This window comes from Brachycentrus maculatus, unplaced genomic scaffold (assembly GCF_059751285.1).
Source record: "Brachycentrus maculatus isolate JH-2025_06_01 unplaced genomic scaffold, ASM5975128v1 h1tg000370l, whole genome shotgun sequence".
NCBI lineage: Eukaryota > Metazoa > Arthropoda > Insecta > Trichoptera > Brachycentridae > Brachycentrus > Brachycentrus maculatus.
The window spans coordinates 3,229,893-3,255,745 of NW_028281119.1; the positions used below are offsets into that span (position 1 = coordinate 3,229,893).

Sequence of the window (25,853 nt, forward strand, 5' to 3'; positions counted from 1 at the left end):
TTTGAGTATTAATAATTACACTCTGAAATTGCTGACAGTATGAAATTTATTCGACATTCAACTCTTTACAGACTAGAATTTACTCATCCTAAAATAATTTACAACAAAAATAAAATAAAAAATCATACTTATAAATATACATGATTAACAAAAATTGACGGAAGGTAATTTCAAATTTATTTGGGGTCTCATAAATTGACTACTTGAACAATTTTTTCATTTACAAAAGTATAAAAATAGCCAATGGATATTATAATGAACTATGAATTTATATTGTGCATTGCTATTGGGTATGTGCTTCTAATAATTAAATTAAATGATAGAAGTCTCAGCACAAAAATAACACTTAGGTTTACTTCTTTATTGTTTAATACATTTTATTTTTGTGATTTGATAAAACATTTGGTATTAAATATAAATAATTATAAAATAAAACTTAAAAATAGCTCAATTTTCATCCAAAACTACTTCAGCATTTTAGTATAAATTGATAATTAAGAGACATAATTATTGGTGAAAATGTTTTATTGTTCCTTGCCAACTTGTGTTACCAAACTGGTAACAAAAGCCATAGATTGTAATTACAAATTATTGAAAATTAATGTTACAAATAAATTATTAATAAATAAATGTTATGTGGTTGCTTTAACAATAACTTTTGTGTATATGGAACTTGGTTACACAGAGAGGAAGATTTCTTAACAACACTGATGTTCCACTTTTCGTAAAAAGGTGATGTGACCATTATCTGAAATCATCAAAATTAATCAATATTAGTACAATAATCATCCTCAAATAAATAAATTCACTTCATTTGTAATATTACGCAAGAAATTAAGCAAAAATGGAGATTTACAGTTTTTTTTGCTAATCTAAAAACTAAACCATCACGCCGCTGTTCCGCAGGGGTAGGCAGAGAGAATAGAATTCCACACTACTCTGTTTTTGCTAACATTCTTCGCCTCTTACACATTCACATGTCTCTATACATACCCGCCGATTATTCCTGACTTGATCACTTACGAGTATTTGAAATACTTGATCATGTCCAGTTTTCATCTTCTTTGATCTTCTTTGCTTCTATTTCCAACTACATTCACTACATTCATTTGTTCTTTCCTTACACATTTGTTCCACATGTCCGAACCATCTCAACGGATCTTTCTTAGTTTTATCAAAAATGCTTTACTAAGCCTTGCATTCCTTTCTTACTTCACCATTTGAACATCTATCTTACATCGTTTTATCATCTTGCTGCACATTTGTCAGAGTAGTTGCATATCGACTCCATTCAATCTACAATACTTTGATCCTTTTCCAACTCCATACTTTACTTCCATAAGGGTTGGTAGCAGGACTTTGTTGTTAAGCTTTTGCAAATCTACTCAATTATGAAGAGAAGAGGGTAGAAGATGGAATAGATGAGCATTCTGGGCAACCAATTTTTATTTGGCAACACCAAAAAATGTTATTTGTATCATTAGCATTTTTCTTTAACCTGTTTACCGGGCGGGACGCATAAATACGTCCAACGCAAACAATATCGGGTACGGGAAGGACATATGAATACGTCCTTGAAATATATGTTTATTATATTATATATATGGACGTATATTTATCGAACAACAAAGGTATTAGTCATCCATACATGCCTCGACATGAATTTAAGACACGGAGTATTCAGTATTCGCACCCGTTACAAGTTGCGTAATTGGACTGCCCGGTTAACAGGTTAATATGATGTTAAAATCCTGTAAATTGGGGATACGTATTGAGTATTTACCATGTCTTGTGTTGTGTTTATTCTTCTTCTTCCTCCTCCTCCTCTTCCTCTTCTTCCTCCTCCTCTTCTTCCTCCTCCTCCTCTTCCACCTCCTCCTCCTCTTCCTCCACGGGTTCGGGTTCGAAGGCGGGCTCGTCGTCATCATCAATGATTCCGTCGGCCTTGACATCTTCCTCTCCTTCGGGAGATTCGGTGTCACCGCCCTTCTTGCCTGGTCGCTCACCGAACCATTTGGGCAGCTTGGCTGATAATAACAAAACAAAAAGTGTGAATTACTAACTTTACAATGAATTGTACGGTTGGTATCAGAATACTAGTAATACTGTAAGAATTTAAAGGCAGTCGTGGGTGTCAGAGTGGAATTGTACAGTATGATGGTGTCATAGTGTAGTAATCTGTCTATTAATTGGCTAGAATACTGTAATAATTCTGTCAGAATTTTAGAGGTGTTGTGGTGTCAGAATTATATAGTGATGATGGTGTCAGAATAAAGAAATCACACTCTTATAATACAATTACAATCCTGTAAGAAATTTAGAGCAGCGGTGGTGTCAGAATTACATGCATTGTAATGATGGTGTCAGAATAAAGTAATAAGTAATAATAAATAAATTTGGATAATTTATAAAGCTCCAGTTTTGTGAAATACTACCTCAAGGGCGCTTAATCAAAGTAATCAGACATTGAGTAATTAAGATAATATGTATGGTAATGATTGTGCCAAAAATTATAGTGGTGGTGTCAGAATTATATAGTAATGATGGTGTCAGAATATACTAATCACACAGCAATTAAGGTAATAGAATACAGTAATAATCGTGTCAGAATTTTAGAGCAGTTGAGATGGTTTATTAATTTTATCATTTTTAATTTACTCTTTCAAATTAAAAGTGTAGTTACATTTATATTGACAGCTTTCATTTAAATGCATAATTTATATATTTTCTGTATTAATAATGTTTCATATAAATAGTATGTGTATTATACAGTCTCAAGGCACACGTATCGAAATAGTGCTAAAAAATTGTAAAATAGCTTTATCAAATAAGGGAATTGAACCCTTGAACTTAAGATTAGAAGTTTACTTCACTATCACAGGACCACAACCCGATTTCGATCCTAATATTTATAAAAAATAAAAAAATAATTCTATTGTAACAAAAAATCTGAAGTTGCGTGTTTAATTCCACCAAGTAAATTAAAAATTATTGAAACATTGAGTTTTAAAAGGAATGGGACAGTACAAATAAATATTTAAAAATAAAACCAACAATTCAGTATTTGAGGAGTTGTTAGTTTTATTGAAGTACTTACTCTTCTGGCGTCCACCGAATTGGCTAGTCTTGTCTTGCCAAAGGCGTTCCATAATTTCCTTGTTGAAGGTTTCTAGACCCTATGGAGAATGTTAATTACACGTGAAATGACAATAAAAACACAAGACAAGGGAATACTTTCTCAAAAGGACTTCTGGACAGTCTTAAATGTCCTAAACATAACAGGATGATGCAAACTTCACAGGGGGGTAAATGCAGATCTCCGTATGCGTGAGACAATAAACACGAAAATATAACACTTATGGAAACGATCAATTCGGAGTTATAGGAAATATATTACGAATATCATGTGACAATATTTGTGGATTGCATGACATAAAATATATGATTATCAAGTACATACATAAACACATGGTAAATATAATGTACAAGACAAGGGCATTCGCTTTTCTTGCCACGTTCCATAAAATCTTACTTTTATTGCGTTTCATAAATGCGGCCATTCGATCATTCCATGTTTTTTCACTTATTTCAGCATACGATGTGTCGTAACCCTGTTCCAGATAAGTTAAATCATCATCTCTTGCATAAATTTATTTTAGCATTAAAAAAATGTATATAGCTTTCACTGAAGTGAAATTATACAAATCAATACATATTTTCATAACTGTTTAAGTTGTTTTAATACATTTTTAGAAACAATAATTGTGTCTGACTTGAAACGGGGATCTGCCTTAGTTTGTCAGTCAATGTGATTTTATAAAATATTGTAAAAGAAATATATATTCCGTAATTCAGCATAATTCGTTATAAAGTACATTTTCCTTCATTTTGTGTCAATATAATTGTTTTTATTTTCTTTATTCTTTAAAAGATAATAAAAAAAGCATAATATGACGAATGGGAGAATTATTATAGAAGAGTCAAAATTAGACGTGGGTTGTTCTCCGAACAACCAGATCTTAAAGATCTGTTCATATATCATTGATGGAGTGACTGGATTCCAATTTTGAATGAATATCATTCACTTACTGATTCATAATTTACTCTTTGGTTGTCTGCTGTCATCAATAATATTTGTGATAAAAATTCCCTTAAAAAAATTATAAAATTTCTTTAAAAATACTGCTAATATGTTTACGGGAAAATATAAGACTTTTTTATTTATCATACTTAAACGTTAACAACATCCTCATAGATCTATAAAAACTTAGTAATAAAAAACAGGCTTGAATGTCATTTTATCTGGCTAGTATTTTCATTATTTCTTATGGCGTTTTCATCATCCATTAGTCATGAAATAAACATTTTTTCAATTAGTTTAATGAATTTCTAAATATTTTTTTAAGTTCATAAGAACACATTAACTAATCAATGTTTTGACACTATGAACACATTTAATATAATATCAGTTAGGTACATTTCTCTGCTATTTTAAAGCATAAAACGTGTCTGTCCTACAGCTTATGTAATACCAGTTTTACCGTTATTACAATGTACAGAGAGATATTTCAACGTAATAATTTCATACATATTTATTTTACCATAATTCCTTGGTTACGAAAAATAGTTTAAAAAAATAAAATAAATCTGTTGTCATTGTTTTCATACTTCTTTTATAAATCTTTCAATTATTTATTGAATGTTTTATTAAGTAAATATAATACTTATTTTTTATTATTAATAGTAGTACATTAATACAGTTTGATTCATGGTTACCTATTTGTTTATGTCTAATAAAAATGTGTATGAAAATATTACGTTTGAAACCGATATTTAAACTACAACACTTGGTTGATGATTCGTAACTTGTGTGTCTATTCAATGTAGGTCCTTAAAATACATTTATTAATTAACCTATAGGAATGAGAAATAATTCCATTAAACACATATCCTATACTTACGCCTTCGAACAATTTCTTTTTGTCGTCGTATGATCTGGTATCCACACGCCTTTCATATTTGGAGGCGACTTGGATTTTGGGCTGAAAAGCAAAATACCAATTATTGTACATGTTTCGAATGCATCATTTTTGTGACATTATTTTATGATGTATTTCAAGAATAAAGACTTACGGGGTGCTTGCCAGTGAGGGCTTCAGGGTCGAGACCCTTCTTCTGGGCTTTGTGTCTCAACTGTTGCTTTTGTCTTTCCTTCAACTCTTTCAACTAAAATAAAATAATATTTTTTTAATGAACTTGTTTATATTTTTCAATTGAATGGACACATCGGAACGAAAATAGCGCTACTTAGTTACTTTATTTTCTGGAGTAATTGTTTCCCAGAGACACATGTCCTTCATATAGGTATATAATTTACAACACAGATTTAAATAAAAACATTTTTTTGACATCTCATCAAAGATGAAGAAGAATATGGAAGTCTGAGCATTTACGGGCTGACGACCGTCATAGGCTGGTTTAAGTGATCACTTTATTACACAGTGTAACTTTCACCAATTCTACCCATTATTGACAACCACGCCACTCAAATTCTTGGAAGTTGTATTTATAATATATGAACCAATTTAGAAACCTTGTTCTTGAATCACTAGAACTTCACTAGAGACATCTATTGGTGAGATGTAAAGAAGCTTTTTACTAATCAGAAACTCTTATATTAAAATAACTCCTGTAATTGGAGATAAACCAAATTTTGTGAACAAGTATTTGGACACACTCAAAATGTTGTAAACATATTTATTTAGTTAGAAGAAACAATAATCCATACAATGATCTATAAACCTTGTACATAATAAGCAAGGTTAATAATAAATGCTAGTCCCACCCAAAAAAAGGTATATGTAGTGGGGAATTATTCTTGCCGTACTACGTAAAGGGTTAAACAGAATTTACTTGCTATATAAGTATGTGAATGTAGAGTATGATTTTTTTCATTGATTTTATTATACTTTAATTGAACGAAAACTTTAAGGACCTGATGATCCTTCGTTAGAAGTTTATCGAGGCCTTTTTGTTGATTTATTTGTATTTTTTATAACAAAGAAAAAAATATAACTTACGTCGTAGTCCTGTCTCTTCTGGCGTTCTTCAAGATCGTACTTCTCAGTCTCGAGCTTCACAATGCAGTCCCACAGTTCCTGGGCCTTGAAGCGCAGCTTGTCAATGTTCATGTGCTCAATATCCAGGGGCTTGATGCGGAAGGACAGGGAGATCTTCTTCTCTTCTTCCAACTGTTCCTTGGTCTTATTTCTTTCAATCTGGGCGGAGGAGAGGTTGAACTGGGGAAAGAAAAAAGGTCAGTCAGTGATCATAGCATAAGCATCACAAGCGTTTTGGATTTTTGGATAACTTCAAACCTCTATCCCACCCCAATGGTGCATAGGGCACTGCATCATATAAACGTAGTGAAATATTAATCGTTAACATATGAAGGAAAGGTGATCAGCCCCCCGCTTCAGGTACTAATAATAATAAATAATAAACCCTTATCCGCACCCCAATGGTGCGTAGGGCACTGCTTCATATAAACGCAGTGTTATCTTGATCGTTTACATATGAAGGAAAGGTGATCAGCCTTCCGCTTCAGGTACCAGTCCAGAGTAATATTGAATAAATATTACAGTGAAAAAATCACTTATATTTATTTTACCCCCCCTGGGAATCGAACCCGGGACCTCCAGAACGGTAGCCGAGCGTGCTGACCATTACACTACGGGGGCGGACAAAAAGGTAATAGTCCAGGGTTATATTGTATAAATATCAGAGTGTAAAAATCAATTTTATTTATTTGAACCCCCCTGGGAATCAAACCCAGGACCTCCAGAATGGTAGCCGAGCGTACTGACCATTACGGAGGCGGACATACGTTTTGGATAGCTACTTTATAATAAGGTATGATCCGTAAATAATTTAAACGCTTACGTTGTTATCTTTCTTGGTGATGGTAAAGTTAGGTCCAGTCTTGTTGGCATCCTTCATGGCTTGCAACATGGCTTGACGCTTCTTCTCAGCCTCTTCAAGACGCATTCTCTTCTCTTCAATCTCACGCTGTTTCTTCTCCTCAACTTCACGTTGTCTCCTTTCCTCCTCTTCCTTCTTCCTCTGGGCCATGCGCTTCTCCTCTTCAGCGCGAGACACCTTCATTGCAAAAATAAAACGTTTTAAATATACTTATCATTGAATTAATATAACAAATCACTTCACGAAAAGTGACTTCGATGTTGGAAATTGAATTTAAACATTAAAAAAACAATTTAAATTTAACATCTAAATGTTTTTCAAAGTTAATTTTTAAATTTATCAATATCGATCGGTGATACAAGATGGTTTTTAAAAAAAATCTAAATTTAGCGTTTGTAACTAAATTAAATGAAAAACAATTTTTGATTAAAAAACTTATACAAATAATGAGTATTTTAACGTTACTTATTTGTGCCCACATTTTTTTTAAAGCAAAAAAAATTAAGATCCATGTTTAAGGAGAAAAAACCTGAGATATATTGTATTGGAATCGTATTTTTAATAGAATAAGTTAGGGAAAAAAAGTTATTTATTTTTCTTGTATTTTTTCAATTGTTTATTTGATTTTCCTTTTTGTTACAAAAATAATAATAATGTCTAATAGCGTCTTTTAAAGATAGTTGTTATTGGAATTTAGATATATGTAGGTCTAGAATCAAACAGATTTAAAAATAATATATCTTTTAATTGTTGAAATGTTTTTATTTCTAAATAGCGTAGTTAGAATTGAAATCAGATAGCATCTTTAATTTTGTTTTATTTTATTTTCATTCATGTTTGATGTATTTTTTTTATAGATTCCTTACCTTACGCTTGGCCTGTTTTTCCTTCAAGCGCTTGAGGTCATCCTCCTCCTTTGAACGCTGTTTGCGCCATTCGTTGATGTACTCCTTCAGCTGTTCATCCAGATCAGACCTCTTCTGATCTTGACGCTATAAAAATTAGGGTCATTAGTGTATCATGAAAAAAACAAAAAATGTAGATGTTTGTGAGAAAAGTGATATAATATCTACTTACTTTGATGAATTCTGGGTCTCCGGCAGCCGCATCTCCCCTATAAAGCAATTCAACGTATTAAAATATTTTACTAAATAAATATATTAATATTAGTTACTCAGAAGATTTGTTGATTAGACAAAATCAATCAGAGACTTTCAATGATGTTAAAAATGTATGCACATTGACCTCTTTAAATATTAACTGAAATATTTTAAACATATATAGCATGGAAAACATTTAAGACATAGGGATGATCGGAGGTAATATTATTCATGCAAACACATCTAGAGAACATAAATTAATGACTGTTGGGTGACAGCATGAATGAGATCATGGTTTCGTCTTATCATCTGGAATATGGGGCTTTCGTTTCGATTTTTATTACGTGTGTTTAGGGGGAAGGTAACACAAAACTCCGGGTAATATAATAAATAAATATATATAGGTATTCACTTTCGGTTTGAAGATCAGATGATTTCATGCTTCATGAATATTTCATGAAATTAGATTAAAGTAATTATTATAATGAATTAAATGCATGTAATTACACCATCCGCATAACGTATAAATGAATTAAATCAGTAACATTAATAGATTAAGAAATAAAACAAATACGTAAATGTAACATCACTCTGAGCAGACTTACGCGATAGACGGTCTACTCCTATAAAAAGAGAAAAAATAGTGTTAACTTGTTGAAAAGTAGAAAAGACTTTCAGTAGAAGTATTTAAGGTTAAGAAAGAAGTAGGTATATGTTTTATTTTACCTTCATTTCGTACTATGTATAAGAAACTATTAATAATATCGAAATGTATTAACTTCTCGTCGATTTTTGTGTCAAATACATTTTTAGATTTATTACGCCAATTATGTAAATTGTACAAATCTATATCTGACTTCTGTTTAGAATAATGCGATTCATTGTACAAAGATACAAGTAAATATTATTCAGCCAGCAAATTTAAAGCTATTTCAATGCCAAAATTGTTCTAAAATAAAACATTCCAAATCCAAATAGTGTGGTGCAATAGTTGTGTGAGTAAAGAAATTCAGCCATTAGGTTTAAGCTCGGGTGGTGTTTATGACTTTGGTATTTTGTGTGTTATGTTACAGTGTTGCCCTGTTAATATAAATCGTTATGTGAATTTCTTCACTGACCAGCTTTTTATTTAACTTATTAGCGGAACGACTTGGTACGACAGAGACTTACTCTTGTTTGGGGGCAGGCCTGCATCAGAAGCACGCCATACGGAAGGGGCCAACGGAAAAATGGCGGAAAGAGGGGACAGAAAAAAATTACATTAATTATCAAGTTTTCTTAAGGGGTTATTGTTTATTCATAGAGAAAATTACAGGGGTTACAGAGAGAATTACATATTTATTTCGCTTTACACAAGTTGTTCTTCTTCTACTATATTTTATATTTTCGAACACTTATTCAGTGCTAGTATTTTGTACTGCATTAAAACCCTTTTAAATAAGTTTTATGTTTAAATTTTGGGAGTTGATGTTCCAATCGAATAATCTCAAAACTGGTAAATTCACAAGGGCTTTTTCAGTCATGGTTATCGCATCTTCAATATGCATTTCTAATAATATGTCTCCGGCGTGTATTTTATTCTGTACCTAGTTTTGTAACTACGGACCAATGGCTACGGAACCAACACGTGGTAGAAAGTTGTGTTCTGTAAATGTATGTGATTTTATAAAGATGCTTATTTACAATGCTAAATACAAGTCCCGTTGGAAAGTAACAGTGAATAGACATATTATAACATCTGCACTCTGAAGATGAGATAAGTTGTTCACACAGAAATGCGCCGACTGGCTAAAACTAAAACATCTCATATTTTTAGTATTTTAATGGTTTAAACTAATTTTTACTATTTTACATTCGTCCACAGCATTGAAATTAATCGGTTAATGTCTTTTATCTTCTTCAAACCACTAAAATATTTTATTTATAGCTTATTTAACAGTCTCAAAACACTTTTCATAATCCACAATCTAGAAGTATCTACCTTCTAAACAATCACCAATTAAAAACAATTGTTGAGAATTTATTTTTCTAAACAATTTTCGCTTTTAATCTTCGGTATTTTATCACTACAAGGGTAATCCTAAGTTAATAAGCGAAAGCGGTTATTGTTTGTTGCGGTTTTAATGGCGTCATTTCTTAAATATACATCAGTCGGTTAGAAATCTTCCAATATTACCGTATCTGCAAATGTGACACTTACTTCCTGTAATAAAAAAAACGATCATGTTAGAAGCAATATCTAAATAAATTAAAATTTAATATTCCAAACAGGCAAGATATGCTTAAATATAATGACTTTAAGATATTTAATTATATGCATAAATAATGTTTTTAAATACTTACGTCTCAACGACTTCTTCTACCTCCTCCTCGGAACCACTATGGAATAGAAATAATAGATGAAATGTTTTATATAACATAATAACTACACATGCAAGGATATACAAAAACATTTTGGTAACTGTTAATTACTTTTTGGAAATGGTTTCAACATATTGACGATGGAAAAGCCATAAGGTGTCAGGGTTTTTTCTCTCTCGAGAACGAAAAAAAAAGGTTGATGACGAAAATTCTCTCAAATTAGAAAAAAAAATTGTGCCGCCTTTGGGCAAGCTAAAAATACTGTTTGGAAAGCAGAGGCGGATTTGCAGTCTTGGCCGCCCTAGGCCCCAGGCCATGTAGTAAGTAACAGTAAGTAGGTACCCATCATATGGACTACATAATGAATTTACTTTATTGACAACTTTTATAGAAATCGATTCAGATATTTAGTTAACTATAACAGCTTTTAGAATATTTAGGTGCTCTGCATTATTTCTTGTTTTCATCGATGAGTTTTTTGTCATGATTTGCCGCCCCTAATATCTAGCAGGCCTACGGGGCCTTAGGCCAAAATCCGCCACTGTCTGAAAGTACGAAATGATTTTTTTTGTTTATTTACTGCTTTAAAATGTGAAACTTTTAAGATTTATTTTGTTAACCTGTCGATAAAAAGTGGATTTGCGCAAGTCGATGATATTATTTATTCACATGATGCATTTTAAATATCATATGACGTAAGAATTACATAGAGACAAATGCATCCAATACAGAAATAAATCTTATTGAATAATTACATACGACTCATGCCCCTTTGGCCTTTTCCAGCGTAAATATAACATATAGCAATCAAATGGAGAACATGAGGACCATTACGATAAAAGTACAAAGATACGTACATCACATCATTACAATGATATGTCAAAAAACAGTGGGAAACAAAATGCAACATTTGTTTACTGTACCTTTACTCTAAGATTCATTTAATTCGATTGAATACAATTATTTATGCAATACTTACGAATATTCTTCCTCATCAGACATGGTTGTGGCTGGTTATATCTGAAAATAATTGTTTTCATAAATTTCTTGCTGGTTATAATCTAAAAAGAATTGTTTTCATAAATTTCTTGCTGGTTATAATCTAAAAAGAATTGTTTTCATGAATTTGTTGCTGGTTATAATCTAAAAAGAATTGTTTTCATAAATTTCTTGCTGGTTATAACTGGTTATAATCTAAAAAGAATTGTTTTCATATTTTTTTTTTAAATTTTGTTTTCATAAGTTTCTTACTAATTTATTTTTCTTAATTATTTTGAACCTAAGTTGTAAGAATATTTAGGTTTTCTGTAGGGTAATAAGTTATTTTCAAAAATCTGAAGCAGATTCTTTAATATATTGAATATTAAAAACCTATTTTTATGATTTTCATAATTTAACTATAAATGTATGGAAATTGTATTTTCTTTGATAATTGTCTTATTTAATCATTAAAATATAGTTGAAATACGTGCTTTTTTTTCCTTTTCAAAAAATTATAGAATGGTCATAAAATTTATTAAAAAATTCTATAGATTCTGAATATTTTGTGTTTAAAAAACTGTCTTTATTATCTACATATCTTTATCAAGGTTTTTTATTTTTGCCTATCAAATAATTTTCTCAATTTGTTAATTGAGGAAATCCGTTGATACGTATGTATTGACCTCAGTGACGACGGCACTTATTAAAAGTAACAAAGATTTATAGTAAAATTTTTCCTAATATTCAAACCTCAAAATTAATTATTATATAATATTACTTCGATAATCTAATAATTATAATAATTAATAAATTGATTCTGGATATAAATGACTGAAAATATTTAAAAATATGAAAAATATTAGAAATTCACTTAAAACGAAATTAAAAATTAATCCAATGAATTTAGGTAAATAAAACCGGTGATTAATTATCGATTTTGGAGTAAATAATGATTTACTCCAAAATCGATAAAAAAATCATTTAATAACTCAATAAATTAATAAATAAAAGAAAAATAAATGAATAACCGTGTTCAATAAATTTAAAACTGAGTAATAATATCGTTTTAAAAGGGTACCTGATAAGGTAAAAGGTGTTGTACCTACAGTTAAGTTTACTATTACATTACACTTTTCGTTACATTTATGTATTTCGTGTAATTACTAATTGAATATTACTTGAATTTAACGCGTAAAAAATCTTATTTTCAATTAGTGCTCATTGAAATTATTGCAGTTATAATTAATGCAATTTAATTTATGAATTTCGCTGCGTAGACATTTTATACGATTTATAAATTGACGTCGCGATCAAATTGAATTTATTACAAATTATTATTATCATCCATTGATCAAATTTTGGCATCTATAGATGATCATTTGGCACATAAATCTCGTGCGCAGGAATATAAAAAATATCGATGCACTTATGTTCAAAATTCTTGGGTGTGGTTCAAGGATGTCTATATTTTTTACATCATAAAGATCAGAAAGAGTTGCCTGCGAAAAATAGCAGTTAGATTATTTTACGATTATAATTAGGTACGAAATTATTTTATTGAAGTTTGTATCTGCTTCATAGAGAATAATTTTTCTGTTGAAAAAATATATGTAAAATCGCTGTTTAATTTTTTCAACGAAATCATTAAAATGTTAAAACTGCTTTCAAGAAGGATAATCTAAGCTTTTGGAATTTATAGAAGTTTCGTTCTATCGATTGTTATTTGAATATCTGTTACTGTAAATAATACTGATAAACATTAGTTTATTTAGAAATGTAATTCGATAACTTAGTTTATATGATGAGAGCTCCTATACAAGGCGCTCTACTATAAATAGAAGTTTGGTGGGAGCGTTCCGAACCAGATTTGGCCCGCGCCGCGACGCTTTAATTTTAGACGCTTTTCGTATTTCAACGCTTCACGGAAGCTCCGCGCTCTTCGGCAAAGCTCGATATCGAAATAACTTAGATCTGATTGTATTTAATTACATTATCAGATGACATTTCAAATTTGTCGTATTTTTGAAATAGGTACAGATAATAAATTATTAAAATGCCGCGTAAAGAACTATTTCACAAAAGTAGGCTATGAATATTTGCAATATAGCTAATCCACTCTTGAAGGGTGAGAAGCTACCAAATTAAAAAAAAAATGTTTGCAATACTTCTGTTTAGATGTGAAACAACAATCTGAATTTCAATAAATGTAATAAAAGAAATAAATAAATGAAGAGAATAAATATATATTTCATTATAATAAAACGGGTTCATCGTAAAATGTTCTTTTTTCAGTTTTAAAAACAATCAAACCACAAAAAACTTGCCAGGAAACCTGATACTGTTGCTTTTAAGGTTGCTGAGACATTTTTAAATTTAGATAGTTTATTTGAACATATTCAATGATTTGAAATATTATGATTTATAGTAAAAGGTAAGTATTTATTAAAATATGACAATCATATAAAAAATCTAAAAATGTTTTTAATAAACTTATTTGAAAGAGAAATATCATAATCTAAAATAAATCTTGTTTTATATAATTGTGATCAGAATTGTGTTGCATAATACTTTCTTTGCCTACTCAGTGAGTGCGTGTCATGGTGGTATGCGTATGTTATTAGATATGTATGAAAATCGTATGAGATCCAATATAAGAATGTATTTATTTTCCCGACTAAATAAATCCCCTAGTCGAGCGAACTTTCGCATAATCCCAAAACTTTATCTCACATTGTCACAAATCAAAATCACAATATCACATCACGTTATACACATGTTACGAAACTTTTACTATGAAAGTTTTTCGCCGACCAAAGTTCACACAAGTTTCACTCTTTCACAAAACTTTGATCGGTACTTTCGGAGGTTTTCGTCGACGACTACCACAGAACTTACAAAAAGTTGGAGGACGTACGCCGACGTGTACACAGAACTAGGAATTAAACTTGGGTAAATAAATGGTACAGGTATTCCGTGGAACTTACAAAGAAGGGAGTATAAAGGGGGCGGTGAATCCGCTTTTTCCAGCTGCACTACCGACGGTGGAATGTGAGGTCCGCGGCGACCAAAGCGGCTCTGACGGCGCAGCTTGAGTTTTCCCCCGGCAAACGAGCTTCGGGCGAACGCGCGCGCACGCGTGTCGTTTATTAAAAAAACCGACGATTTAAATCAGTATCCGGGCCCAATTTCAAATGGATTGTTTTCTTAAAATGTAACTTCCTACGCCCACGTCAATGGAGAAACGACTAAGATTATGTAGGTACTGATCTCTGTCTGACGCTGCTGATAGCGGCGCGTTGCCCGCTGATTGATTAAGCTCCGGTCATTATCGACAAAGAAACTGAATACAGGTTGGATGTAAAAATAGTTATTTCATTAAGTTTCTAATATATTACAGACGTAATACAAAATAGCCGATGCACACTTTATAACCGAATTATGAATTACGAATATTCCAAAAAAATACATTCATCCTCAGGCTTTTCAATTACTTTCCCATCGAACATATTCCACTCCAGTATCAATGAATCTGGAGTAAATGACTGATCAATTTATTTTCAGTTAACATTGCGTAAATTTTATACAATTCATCATGTACCTTTTATGTGAGGATACGTATTATAGAGGAAAGAAGTTTAAAAAAATATATCAACCAAATTTACATACTCATCTTATCAATATTGAATTGTCATACGTACAGTTTTTATTTTTGAACACTTTAACTTGGTTGAGTAAACAAAATACGTACTTTAATCATTTATTTATTATCAGACGTCTAGAAAGTTAGTCACGAAATAAATTACGATAGTTTAATACTCAAGGAGAAGTAATACATTAGTTTTTATATTGCTTGATATTCCGTATATCCCATATTTGAGTACGTACCTAATTATAAACAAAATTTGTTAGTGACATTGACTACAACAAGGCGCTTGAAAAATATAATGTAAAACTACAAGTAGTATCACATTGTTTCTTTTTTACTGCAATTCCTGTAATATTACCTAGGTTAAACCAATAATAATCTAAAATTAATAAAATAGAATAAATGCACATGTTTAGAAATAAAATACGACCAAACATTTTTGAAACATTGCGAATGTAAGAATTTGATATTAAAAAAAAAAACATTTTAAACTTCTTTAGGTCGAAGTGGGTTACACTATTTTGGTTTATTTATTTCTTTACCTGGCTGATTTCTTTGAATCCCCTTTTTTCAGTTTTCACTTTCAGTAGGTACCTGTTTCAACCAAAGGTTAATAGGCACACACTTCACAATTATAACCATAGATAAATCAAGACCTGTCAAAATTAAATTTATTTTTTCAAAATACGAAAATACTTTGGATACGAGTGGCGCGGATGCGCGAGATTTTCGTGTAAGTAAAACTTTTTCAAATTTACGAGGTTTATTTATTATTTGGATTTAGCCATACTCCAATTAATAAATTCAAGTAACATCACTAGTTATAGATATAAGCTAAGCAAGGATTTTTGTATATACTTATTTGTACATGTTGTTACTGTTTATTTATTTCGTAGATTTGGGATCCAATGGGAATTGAATATGAAATCTGACGATAATTTTTTTAATAAGGAAGATGAATTCGCCCAATTTGCTGCTGATTATGAAAATCGAAACCACAGTTGCAAAATTCCGCAAATTATTTCAAAAAATTATAATCCATATAGTAAAAGAACGAAAAAAATTATTGATATTCAGTCAACTTCTGCAAATTCCTGTCTTATCTCAGCAACAAAAGAAGAGACCGTTGAAAAACAAGATGTTAATGACTTATTTGGCGACGAAGATTTCGATTTAAGACCTGATATAAACACTACACAGTGTAGTGAATTTAATTTAATACCTTGTTACCAGACTGAACTGGTTAGAACTCCTCAAAAGACATCTTCAGACCATGTGGGCGAAGAAAAATCAGAATCTCTTTTTTCTTCTTCAATAAAACCTACCGTAAATGAAAAATCTATTAACAAAATAAATAATACTTTTGATAACTCTATACACAATATTTGCAGTAATATTGAAGAGGAGAATTTTATAAATGAAACTAATGACTCCTTTATGCTCAATGTTCCTATGAATATTTCGATTATTTGTGAAGTGAGTTCTAACGATGTTAAAAGATCAGCTAATTACTTTTATGGATTACCGCCTCCAGTCAAAGATTTGATTACACAGTACAAAGGCATAGATAAATTATATGGTAAGAATTTTTATTTTATTGTTTTGATCGCATAGTTTTAAAAGTGAAAAAGAATCAATTACCTATTCATCTTTATGCTCTTCTGTGAAAGTATATGACAAGGATAACATATTTTTACAATTCACCACAAGGCAGTTTTTGAAAAATAACAGTGAAGTTTTTGAAAATTTTTACATTATTATGTAAATGTTTTTTAGATTGGCAAAATGAATGTCTTACGTTACCTGCTATTGAACAACGTACAAATTTAATATACGCTTTACCGACAAGCGGAGGGAAAACACTTGTTGCAGAAATATTGATGTTGAAAGAAGTAATATGCAGAAAGAAAAATGTCATATTTGTATTACCGTTTGTCTCAATTGTTCAGGAAAAGGTGTAATATGCGTACATATACATTTATATAATTTATGGATTTTCTGCCATTAATGACTTTTATTAAGTAATTTTTAGAGTTTTCATTCCTATATTTTGTTATTTTTCTTGACAGGTTTGGAGTTTGTCCCCGTTTGCGCTGAGTTTGAATTTCTTTATTGAGGAATACGCTGGAAGTAAAGGGTCTTATCCGCCTAGAAAAAGGAGGAATAGGAACAGTATATACATAGCCACTATTGAGAAAGGCTTAGGTCTCGTGAGAAGTCTATTGGAGTCCAAACGATTAGGGGAGATTGGATTAATTGTGGTAGAAATCCATTTTCACGATTTAATTTATTGCTAATTTTTTTAAGCTAGCTCCCAGTAATACTCAATTAGTTTTATTGATTCATTAATATAATCCTCGATTATTTATTTTACATATTTTAACGATTATTGTACTTCATAGAATAAAGTAATAATTTATAACGGTATCCCAATATACAATCTTTAATTAGAGAGAGTAAAGAGAACTTTAATATATATATTTTATCTAGTTTGCAATTATCTTATGAAAAATAATATTTCAGATTGATGAATTACACTTACTAGGAGAGTCAAAGCGAGGATACATTCTTGAAATGTTGCTTTCAAATGTGCTATATTCCCGAGGTTAGTGCTGTATAAAATATTATTACTAGCATTTTTGTTTTACCAAGTTATATTGGGTGTACTAGTATGATTGCATTGTCTAAAAAAATTATATCGCTAATCCATTTGCGTTTGCAGCAAGCTATAAAGCATGTACAACTGAAAGATGAAGATAGCCATGACAAATTAATTGTTCCCTATGACAATATTAGACTGTATGTTGCTCAACTGGTTGAAAACTACTTGGAAGGGTAGGACTGAGAAGTGTCACCCAACCATTCACCAGATGCTGCACCTTCAGATTTCTAAAAAATAACTAGCAGTCATAGCTTTCTAAAAAACTCAGTCCATTTCTTTTGGAAGTAACAAAATTTGTCTCACATCTAAAGACTTGACCTTCTAAAGAAAGAGAACTGTAAATTACTTGAAAGATGGGCAAAGGTGATAGCTTCAAATGGACCATACTTAAGTAAATTTGCACTTCATTTTTTAAATGAAGTAACCTCTTTTATTTATTGAAATAACAGCTGAATCATACTTGGACACCCAGTATTATTTTACAAACACAACACACATTTATTTGTATAGCTTGTCATTTGTTACATTTTAAACTTATCAATTTGTTTATTTATTTTTACTAGTTATTTATTACTTTGAAAAAAAAAACACTAACGCTTTTAGTTTAAACTTAACATATTTTCTTTCAGAGAAAATACAAATTATTGGAATGAGCGCGACTATAGGCAATCTTGAAGAACTTGCAACATTTCTTAATGCGCAAGTATTCACCAAGGATTTCAGACCAGTTGAATTAAAGGAATTTATAAAATGCGGTAAAGATATTCTAAGCATAAATTGGGGTGCCGTAAATGAAGATGAAAAAATAACTCATACAAGAACAGTCGACTTTGGGGTTAGACTTTAGATATGTATTAGTATAAGATTTACATTTAAGCCCTTTTGTCGATAGTGGTTTGGTTTTTTTCATACAATTTTGAACATTGATATTTAAATGCATAAATGATTGCCGTTAAATCAAGTGCTGAGCTAACCGCCAAAAAATTTTTTTATTCTAAAACACTATCTTTATCATGTTAAAACGATGAAACCGAAGAAGTACCGTACATTTTTGTAAATTTTTGCTTAATCAAAATCATTTTTGTATAAAAATGGCAACCATGACGCCCGATTAAACGTTTGATTCCTTTGGATGATAGAAAGCAAATTTCCTTTTTTCGTTATTAAAAAAAGATATTAGCATGTCAATTTTATTGTGTGAGTTTGTACTCATGTTGTCATCTCATAGCAATAGCTGTGTGTTAAGTTATAGCATGAAGTTTGAAAGTTCCAAACATTTTTCACAAGTGACGCTTAAATCATAAAATGATTAATTTGTAAAATTACTCTTATAAAAGAACAATAATAATAATTTTATACAATTTACTTAATCCCATTTTGTAAAATACTAACTCACAAGTGATTTTTTTTATGATTAAGAGAATGTATGTAAACCAGATGAAACTTAAATATACTGAAAGAAATTTTTGAATTATTTTTTTGCACAAAAGCTTTTTTTTTATAATGACATGTTTTTTTTTTCAAATTTACAATAGTAAGGTTATATTATTTGCCCCTCATCTAATATAAATATCAGGGAACTTAATTTTTTTTATTAATTACTTATTATTTTAACATACGTTTCTTTTCCTTGTAGTATTCATCACAAGTTGAAAAAATAGATCCGGACCATTTAGGAGGATTGGTAATGGAAGTTATTCCTCATAGTTGCTGTTTAATTTTTTGCCCTACAAAACGAAATGCTGAAAATGTTGGGGTTCTTCTTTGTAAAGTTATGTCCAAGTAAGTTAAAAAAAAATGGATAGCACACTTCATTTCTGTTTTTTTTAAAGAATAAAATTGATATTCTGATTTTCAAGAAATTTGCTAGAACATCGTAAGCAAGAAAAGGATGCTTTATGTAAAGCTTTAAAAGATGAAAGCAGCGGTGAGAATCTGCAAATATCTCTCGTTCCATGGGGAGTTGGGTATCACCATTCTGGACTTTCTTTTGAAGAACGAAGACTCATTGAAGATTCCTTCAGGTATCTTAAATTTATTATTCCCTCAATAATGAAAATGTAATCAAATAAAAGAACCTGCAGAATATAAATGGATACTCATTTTTAACCTGTAAGCAAACAAGTTCTTGCAAATTAATCAGTATCTGAGAAGCAGGATCTGGCTAACTAGAATGTATTTGTGAAGTGGATATGTGTGTGTTTGTATTATTTTAAATATCATGGATTAGTTAAAAATTAACCAATATTCTTAATAAAAATCCGATAGTGATCAATCGGCATTGCAATAAAGTATGTAGATATTTTATTAAAATTGTATTCATTACGACATCATTACGGCAGATTGTACAAAAACATCAATAAAGTATATATTATATTTAAAGAAGTCGACAGATACAATCTACTTCAAATCCTATATTAATGTAATAGTCCTTGAAAAACAACAACAACCAAACATTACTGTCTATACTTATATTAGTAGTTTTGGTTTGTCGGCTGATGCATCAAGTAACCATTATGATAAATAAATATTGGTAGTTTCATTTGTACTCAAGAAAATGTTTGTATTTATACTCACCTATTTTTGTTATAAATAAATATCAGTGATTTTTCACTAATATTCATTCAATATTACCCTGGACTGGTACATAAAGCGGAGGGCTGATCTCCTTTCCTTCGTTTAAAAATGAACAAGATAATTCTGCATTTATATAATAGTGTTAAAACAAGTTCTAATATGCATAGATGCACCATCGTGTGCAGATAAGGGTTTGAATGAATGAAATAATTTTTTTGTTGTAGGTCTGGTTTGTTGAGTGTCCTATGCTGTACTTCGACGTTAGCTGCGGGAGTAAACCTGCCAGCCCAAAGAGTCATCATCAGAGCCCCAATGATGGGGAATAGTTTCATAAACTTGTCAACCTACAAGCAGATGGTTGGCAGGGCGGGGCGAGCGGGATTCGGCGGTTATGGCGACAGCATATTGATATGTGCGTCGTGCCATACTAGCAAGGTGAAGGAGCTTCTCGCCTCTCCCATGGACAGTGTGGCAAGTAATCTGCACATGGCTCCCAACATGAGGAACTTTCTGCTGACTGCGGTGACTTCGGAAACTGCCGTCAATCTAAAGATGTTGAGAGAACTAACCAAGAAAACCTTATTAGCCGTTCAGGCTGAAAAGTAAGAAATATGCCTTTTGACAAATTATGTATCTATGACAAAGGTTCCATTTTATTGCATTCAATTTTTGATTTGCATTATTTTGCAACACCTTAATTATAGTCCGTTCATATTTATTTTATTTATGTTCATATTTATTTTACTTTATACATAGTTATACTATACATGTTTATTTTACTTCTGATTTATATTTAGTTAGCCAACATAACAACTAGAGGTAAAATAACTATAGATTCACTGTACTTATTCTGAACCTTAACAAATTGATTGTGCATACAATTAAATAAAAAATCAAATTCTATTTACCTTACAAAGTTTTCAACAGATGGCGATTCCAACTGATATGAAAATAGTTGTTACATTTTTTTATAACATTTATAAACATCTTTCAAAAATCCGGGCAGTATTAATGTTCCATAACGGGCAGAATTATGAATGTTACATGAATCAGATAATGATGACAAGTCATAATACTTCCTCTTACCAAATTTCGTTAGTTGGAACCATGTAATACTGGGGGTAAGAAATGTTACTAAACTAGTATGACTATGTATGCACTTATCAATTTTATATTTATTACTAATTACGAGTCATACCGTCTCTTCATCAGGATTTTACACCAACACTAAAGCACTATTCATATAAAATATACATACTGCGTGTGCAAAAACTGTTAATATTAACATTTCCCCTGACACATCACATCAGATGCTTTTATGTAATGAATGTCTGATATCCTCAGAGATTGATTAGATACCACGAATGTTCAAATTGTCTATAATAATTCATTTACAATGAATAGTTTCCATACTATTTTACCCTTCCATAGACTTCTATCTTAAACCTCAAACAATAATCTTTTGAATTTATTGGTTGTCACAGTTTAGCAACCAGGTTTTTTTCAATCAAATCGGTTATACATATAGTTCATTGGTTGGTAAAAGTTCTTTTACATAATTTGACAGCAGTTCATTTATTGATAGAGGTATGTAGATGATACAATACTTCTTATTACATTAAGGGTCTCTTTGTAGTGTTGGTGGGTGAGTAATAATGATAGTGAATATATGGTTGATATTTTTAAAATCATTTTAAGGTTGAACATCACAATAAACAGACAGGTTAATGAAACGATACGAACACTTTTTAAAATGGGTGCATTGAAATTGAAGAATGATAGCAAACCAACAAATCCATCGTTGAATATGTCAGTATCTATAGATCAAACTATAGGGTCTTTGGCAAAGGAAGGGACAAGCTCAGAAAAAAAACATATGTCTATTGCTAAAGATACTGAATTATCTGCCAGCAAGTTAGGGAGAGCTGCAGTGAAAGGTTACAAAATATCTCATTTTTATTGCTATGCAAATATCTATTTTCTTATTTAAATAATTTTACTATTGATTAGAAAATTTAAATAAAAGCCAAGAATTTATATCACTACCAACTCGACATTACATAATTTTTCCATGTATCATTTATGGTAGCATATTATTTAAGGTGGTATGCAGTTGAATCGTGCGCATCAACTTTATTCTGATTTAAAAGAAGCACAGTGCGGTTTGGTATTAATCGGAGTAGTCCATTTACTGTACTTGGTGACTCCTTATGATTTGGCAGAAACTATGAAACCAAGATTGTCAACTTTTTCCTCTGTTGTAAGTATACATATTTCATTATCATTATGTGGTATTAACCATTCAAGTGATACAAGTTAGAGTACGGATTCCAAATCCGAACACCCAAGTAATACTACTTTCTCATTTTCCTTCTTCATCTACTTTCTCATATAACTGTAATGGCCCCCACCCTGAGTTTTGTACCCCTTAAAATATATTCCACTCCTCTCAAATGCAATACTTAAAAATTAAATTAAGCGAGTTGATCCAATGCAGTAATCTATACATTATTTGGGTGCAGAGAATGATCAAAGAAAAATTAAGAACTATTGTTGGTAAAATGTTGCTAATTAATTTTATTTTAATAGCTGTCATCAGCAGATCCAGATATATTACACACATCCAGAGTACTTGGTTTTAATGAGGTTTCCAAAATCCAGATGCAGATAGGAAAATATCCTAAGGTTTGTTTTAAGGATATATTAGTTCATTCAATAGATATTATGTCAGATTCTCTGTATTTGCCAGGGTGCATTCTTAGAAATAGACACAAATAGTAAAATTGGATATATATACGTATTAAGATTCTACTCTTGGCCAATGAGGCATCATTGTATAAATGTAATAATTTTTTGGAAATATTTTAATAGAAAATGATTACTAGATAAATGTACTTTTTTTTACCATGTAAGTTCAATATTTCATTTGCATTAAAAAATAAAATATTGAGAAGAATGCTTTTCTGCAAAACGCATATGCTAACTGGGTGTGAAAAAAAGCAAATGTTGAATTATTACTTTTTCTCTTCTTATCATTTGGGGTGTGAAATATGTTAATTTATAAAAATACAGCAAAAATAATATTCAAATAACTTTATTGGCTTCACTGTTTCTGTCAAAAATTATTCATCAGGTGTTTGAAAAAAAATTCATTTAGGTGATTATTAAAATGCAGAAAAGATGTTATAATTTTTTTCAGAATATACCCGAACGTGTTTTGAATCGATTTTACATTACGTTAATGTTATATGATCTTTGGAATCAGGTGCCACTTAACATTGTTTCTGAAAAATATGAAGTGAACAGAGGCACTGTACAGTCACTCATGGAACAAGCAGCAACATTTGCTTCGAGTGTGTATCGCTTTTGTGAAGAGTTAGACGAATTTTGGGTTTTCAAAGACCTTTTGACAACTTTCACCCAACGCTTGTCTCACTGCTGTATCCAAGAATTGGTTCCTCTGATGGACCTTCCCAATGTTAAAAAGGTAATAAGTTCATGGAATATGTATACCATTTCTTCTAATATGCTTGATAATTTCACTTTTCTTGTCAATTGATAAAATATTCTTTATAGGCCCGGGCGTTGCAATTATATAAAGCTGGGTTTAAAACTATTAAAAGCATAGCTCAATCATCACCAGATGCGATAATGAATGCAGTCGAACATGTGACATCCAAAATAGCTAATCAACTAATAGCAACTGCAAAAGTATGTATTAACACCAACTATTGTAAAAATCTTGGATAATTTTTTAAACACAGTTCCATTTTTATAAAATACATTCTACGTTATAAGTATTGTATTTTATATCTATGTCAGATATTAACAAATTATCATGTACAAATCGTAGTCATACAGGAGAAAGTGACCAAGTGCATTTTTTACAAAAACTTGATCATTGACTATTTGATATCTTTACCAGCTTAATATTGCCCTGAAAAGAATCCCAAAGGATTGTAAACTTGGAAGTAAATATATTGACTTGTCAAAAATGACTAACTGCATTGATGTTTACTTTCTTGCCAAGCAAAAGTGACTTAAATGGCCCTCCTGAACATTTAACGTTTTGTTAGTTGGTCACTTTCTCCTGTACGACTACGAAATAAGCATTCATTGTATAGTATCGTTTATAGAGCTTAAAAAGATATCCCATTGTCAGTAATAGATGAAAGAAAAATGTTTCTAGTTGTTACTGTGGAATATGTGTGAAAATGAATGAAGTATAATGTTTGGTTACACGGTGTTTACTTTTTATTTATTTGTGTTTTCTGTTTACTTTTTATTTTTGCTTAATAATATGTCACTTTACCATAATTTCAGTTACTTTTAATGGAGAAAGCAGATAATTTAAAAGAAGAATTAGATGATTTATTACTTACTAATCAATGAAGGATCCTGAATTTTTTGACACATTTGTAAAAGTCCCGATAGCCTCAAAAAAAATCTCTTGATGGGATATGTCGAAGTTACGACTTATCAGGATGGGACCGTTCCAGATGAAGGTCTATCGTCCTCAGATCCACCATTTTCAGACACATTTGTAGATAGATAAGTATAAAAGAAGAAAAATCTTCAAGATTTGAAATTAATTATGAATTACAGGGATGAAGTATCCAGTTCTTATAATTTATTAAAAAAACTTTTCATAGAAGACTTTTTTTTAGCTGACTAGTGATTTTTGTACTAAAATGATAATTTACAAATTAAAAAAATAACATGGTGTTTTATATGAAACATTTGAACTGAATCGCAATGTGACTCAATATTAGATCTATTTTGATTATTACAAAAATCTATTTAAATTAAAAATTCTTAATTAATATAAAAATTCTATTTAAATTTAACGATCTATTAAAGTGTACTATAAAACTAGTAAAAAATTTGTAAATCATATATAAAATTTTAAACATCAATTTATGACTTTTTCTCTCATATGCCACCGGATATTGTTAATAATACACAGAAAATTTTATCTTTAAGTTATAATTTTGGCAAAATCCAAAAAAAAATGACTGATAATTGATGCAAATGAATCCGCCTGTCAAAAATGTGTTCTCAATTTAGATAATGATTTTTATCAAACCTTTACCTTGATGTAAGATATGATTGTAAAATAATAATTAATGAATATCACTAATTCGAAACTGAAAAATACCAAAATTTGAATAAGAACTCAAATTAGCAAATAAAAAAAAAACAAAAAGGTTTTCCTATTTAATAAACTGGTAATTCCTTTGGTTTCATATGTAATTCATATTTTTTGTTAAGAGAAGGAGTGAATGAAATCAAGAATTTTAATTAATCATGAAATATATATTTTTAGACCTTTGCATTTTTTTTCTTTTTAAAGACTTTGCTCTTCTCGAAATTTTATTTAGAATTCTGAGCAAAATATTTATACCTTTTTCTTATTTATTGAAAGATTCATATGCAAAATTATGGAAGGGACCTAGAATATAATAAATAGTGTTTTTTTTTAAAAATGGTTATTATTAATATAATTGTTCTCGTTATGTTTGGTACTTATTAAATCTAGCGTAAT

The 25,853-nt window shown here is 30.4% G+C and overlaps 2 protein-coding genes across 5 annotated transcripts; one reads left to right on the forward strand and one right to left on the reverse strand.

The window, feature by feature from the left end:
• Window positions 1–507: 507 nt before the first annotated feature.
• up (Troponin T, skeletal muscle) lies at window positions 508–14,500 on the reverse strand. 4 transcript variants are annotated; one of them, XM_088270032.1, is made up of 15 exons: window positions 14,408–14,500; window positions 11,422–11,462; window positions 10,425–10,460; window positions 10,282–10,284; window positions 9,252–9,269; window positions 8,687–8,704; window positions 8,059–8,095; window positions 7,848–7,973; window positions 6,943–7,158; window positions 6,081–6,299; window positions 5,134–5,226; window positions 4,962–5,042; window positions 3,533–3,611; window positions 1,784–2,027; window positions 508–748 (listed from the first exon to the last, which is right to left on the reverse strand). In XM_088270032.1, exons 2-14 carry the CDS (start codon window positions 11,442–11,444, stop codon window positions 1,801–1,803), a joined length of 1,176 nt encoding a protein of 391 aa, XP_088126158.1. In that variant the 5' UTR covers window positions 11,445–11,462; window positions 14,408–14,500; the 3' UTR covers window positions 508–748; window positions 1,784–1,800. The 4 variants fall into 4 exon arrangements, with proteins under 4 accessions (XP_088126158.1, XP_088126155.1, XP_088126156.1 ...); XM_088270029.1 differs by lacking the exons at window positions 3,533–3,611; window positions 10,282–10,284; window positions 10,425–10,460; window positions 11,422–11,462; window positions 14,408–14,500 and adding an exon at window positions 3,098–3,176 and having other exon boundaries at window positions 9,252–9,352; XM_088270030.1 differs by lacking the exons at window positions 3,533–3,611; window positions 8,687–8,704; window positions 10,425–10,460; window positions 11,422–11,462; window positions 14,408–14,500 and adding an exon at window positions 3,098–3,176 and having other exon boundaries at window positions 9,239–10,284.
• Window positions 14,501–15,742: 1,242 nt separating this feature from the next.
• On the forward strand, window positions 15,743–24,830 carry mus301 (mutagen-sensitive 301). Its single transcript, XM_088269976.1, has 15 exons — window positions 15,743–15,802; window positions 15,966–16,648; window positions 16,846–17,024; window positions 17,139–17,330; window positions 17,593–17,674; window positions 18,361–18,566; window positions 19,368–19,513; window positions 19,591–19,755; window positions 20,533–20,910; window positions 22,007–22,245; window positions 22,411–22,568; window positions 22,898–22,993; window positions 23,574–23,795; window positions 23,885–24,019; window positions 24,632–24,830. The coding sequence occupies exons 1-15, from the start codon at window positions 15,786–15,788 to the stop codon at window positions 24,698–24,700; spliced, it is 2,967 nt and encodes a 988-aa protein (XP_088126102.1). The 5' UTR covers window positions 15,743–15,785; the 3' UTR covers window positions 24,701–24,830.
• The last annotated feature ends 1,023 nt before the right edge of the window (window positions 24,831–25,853 follow it).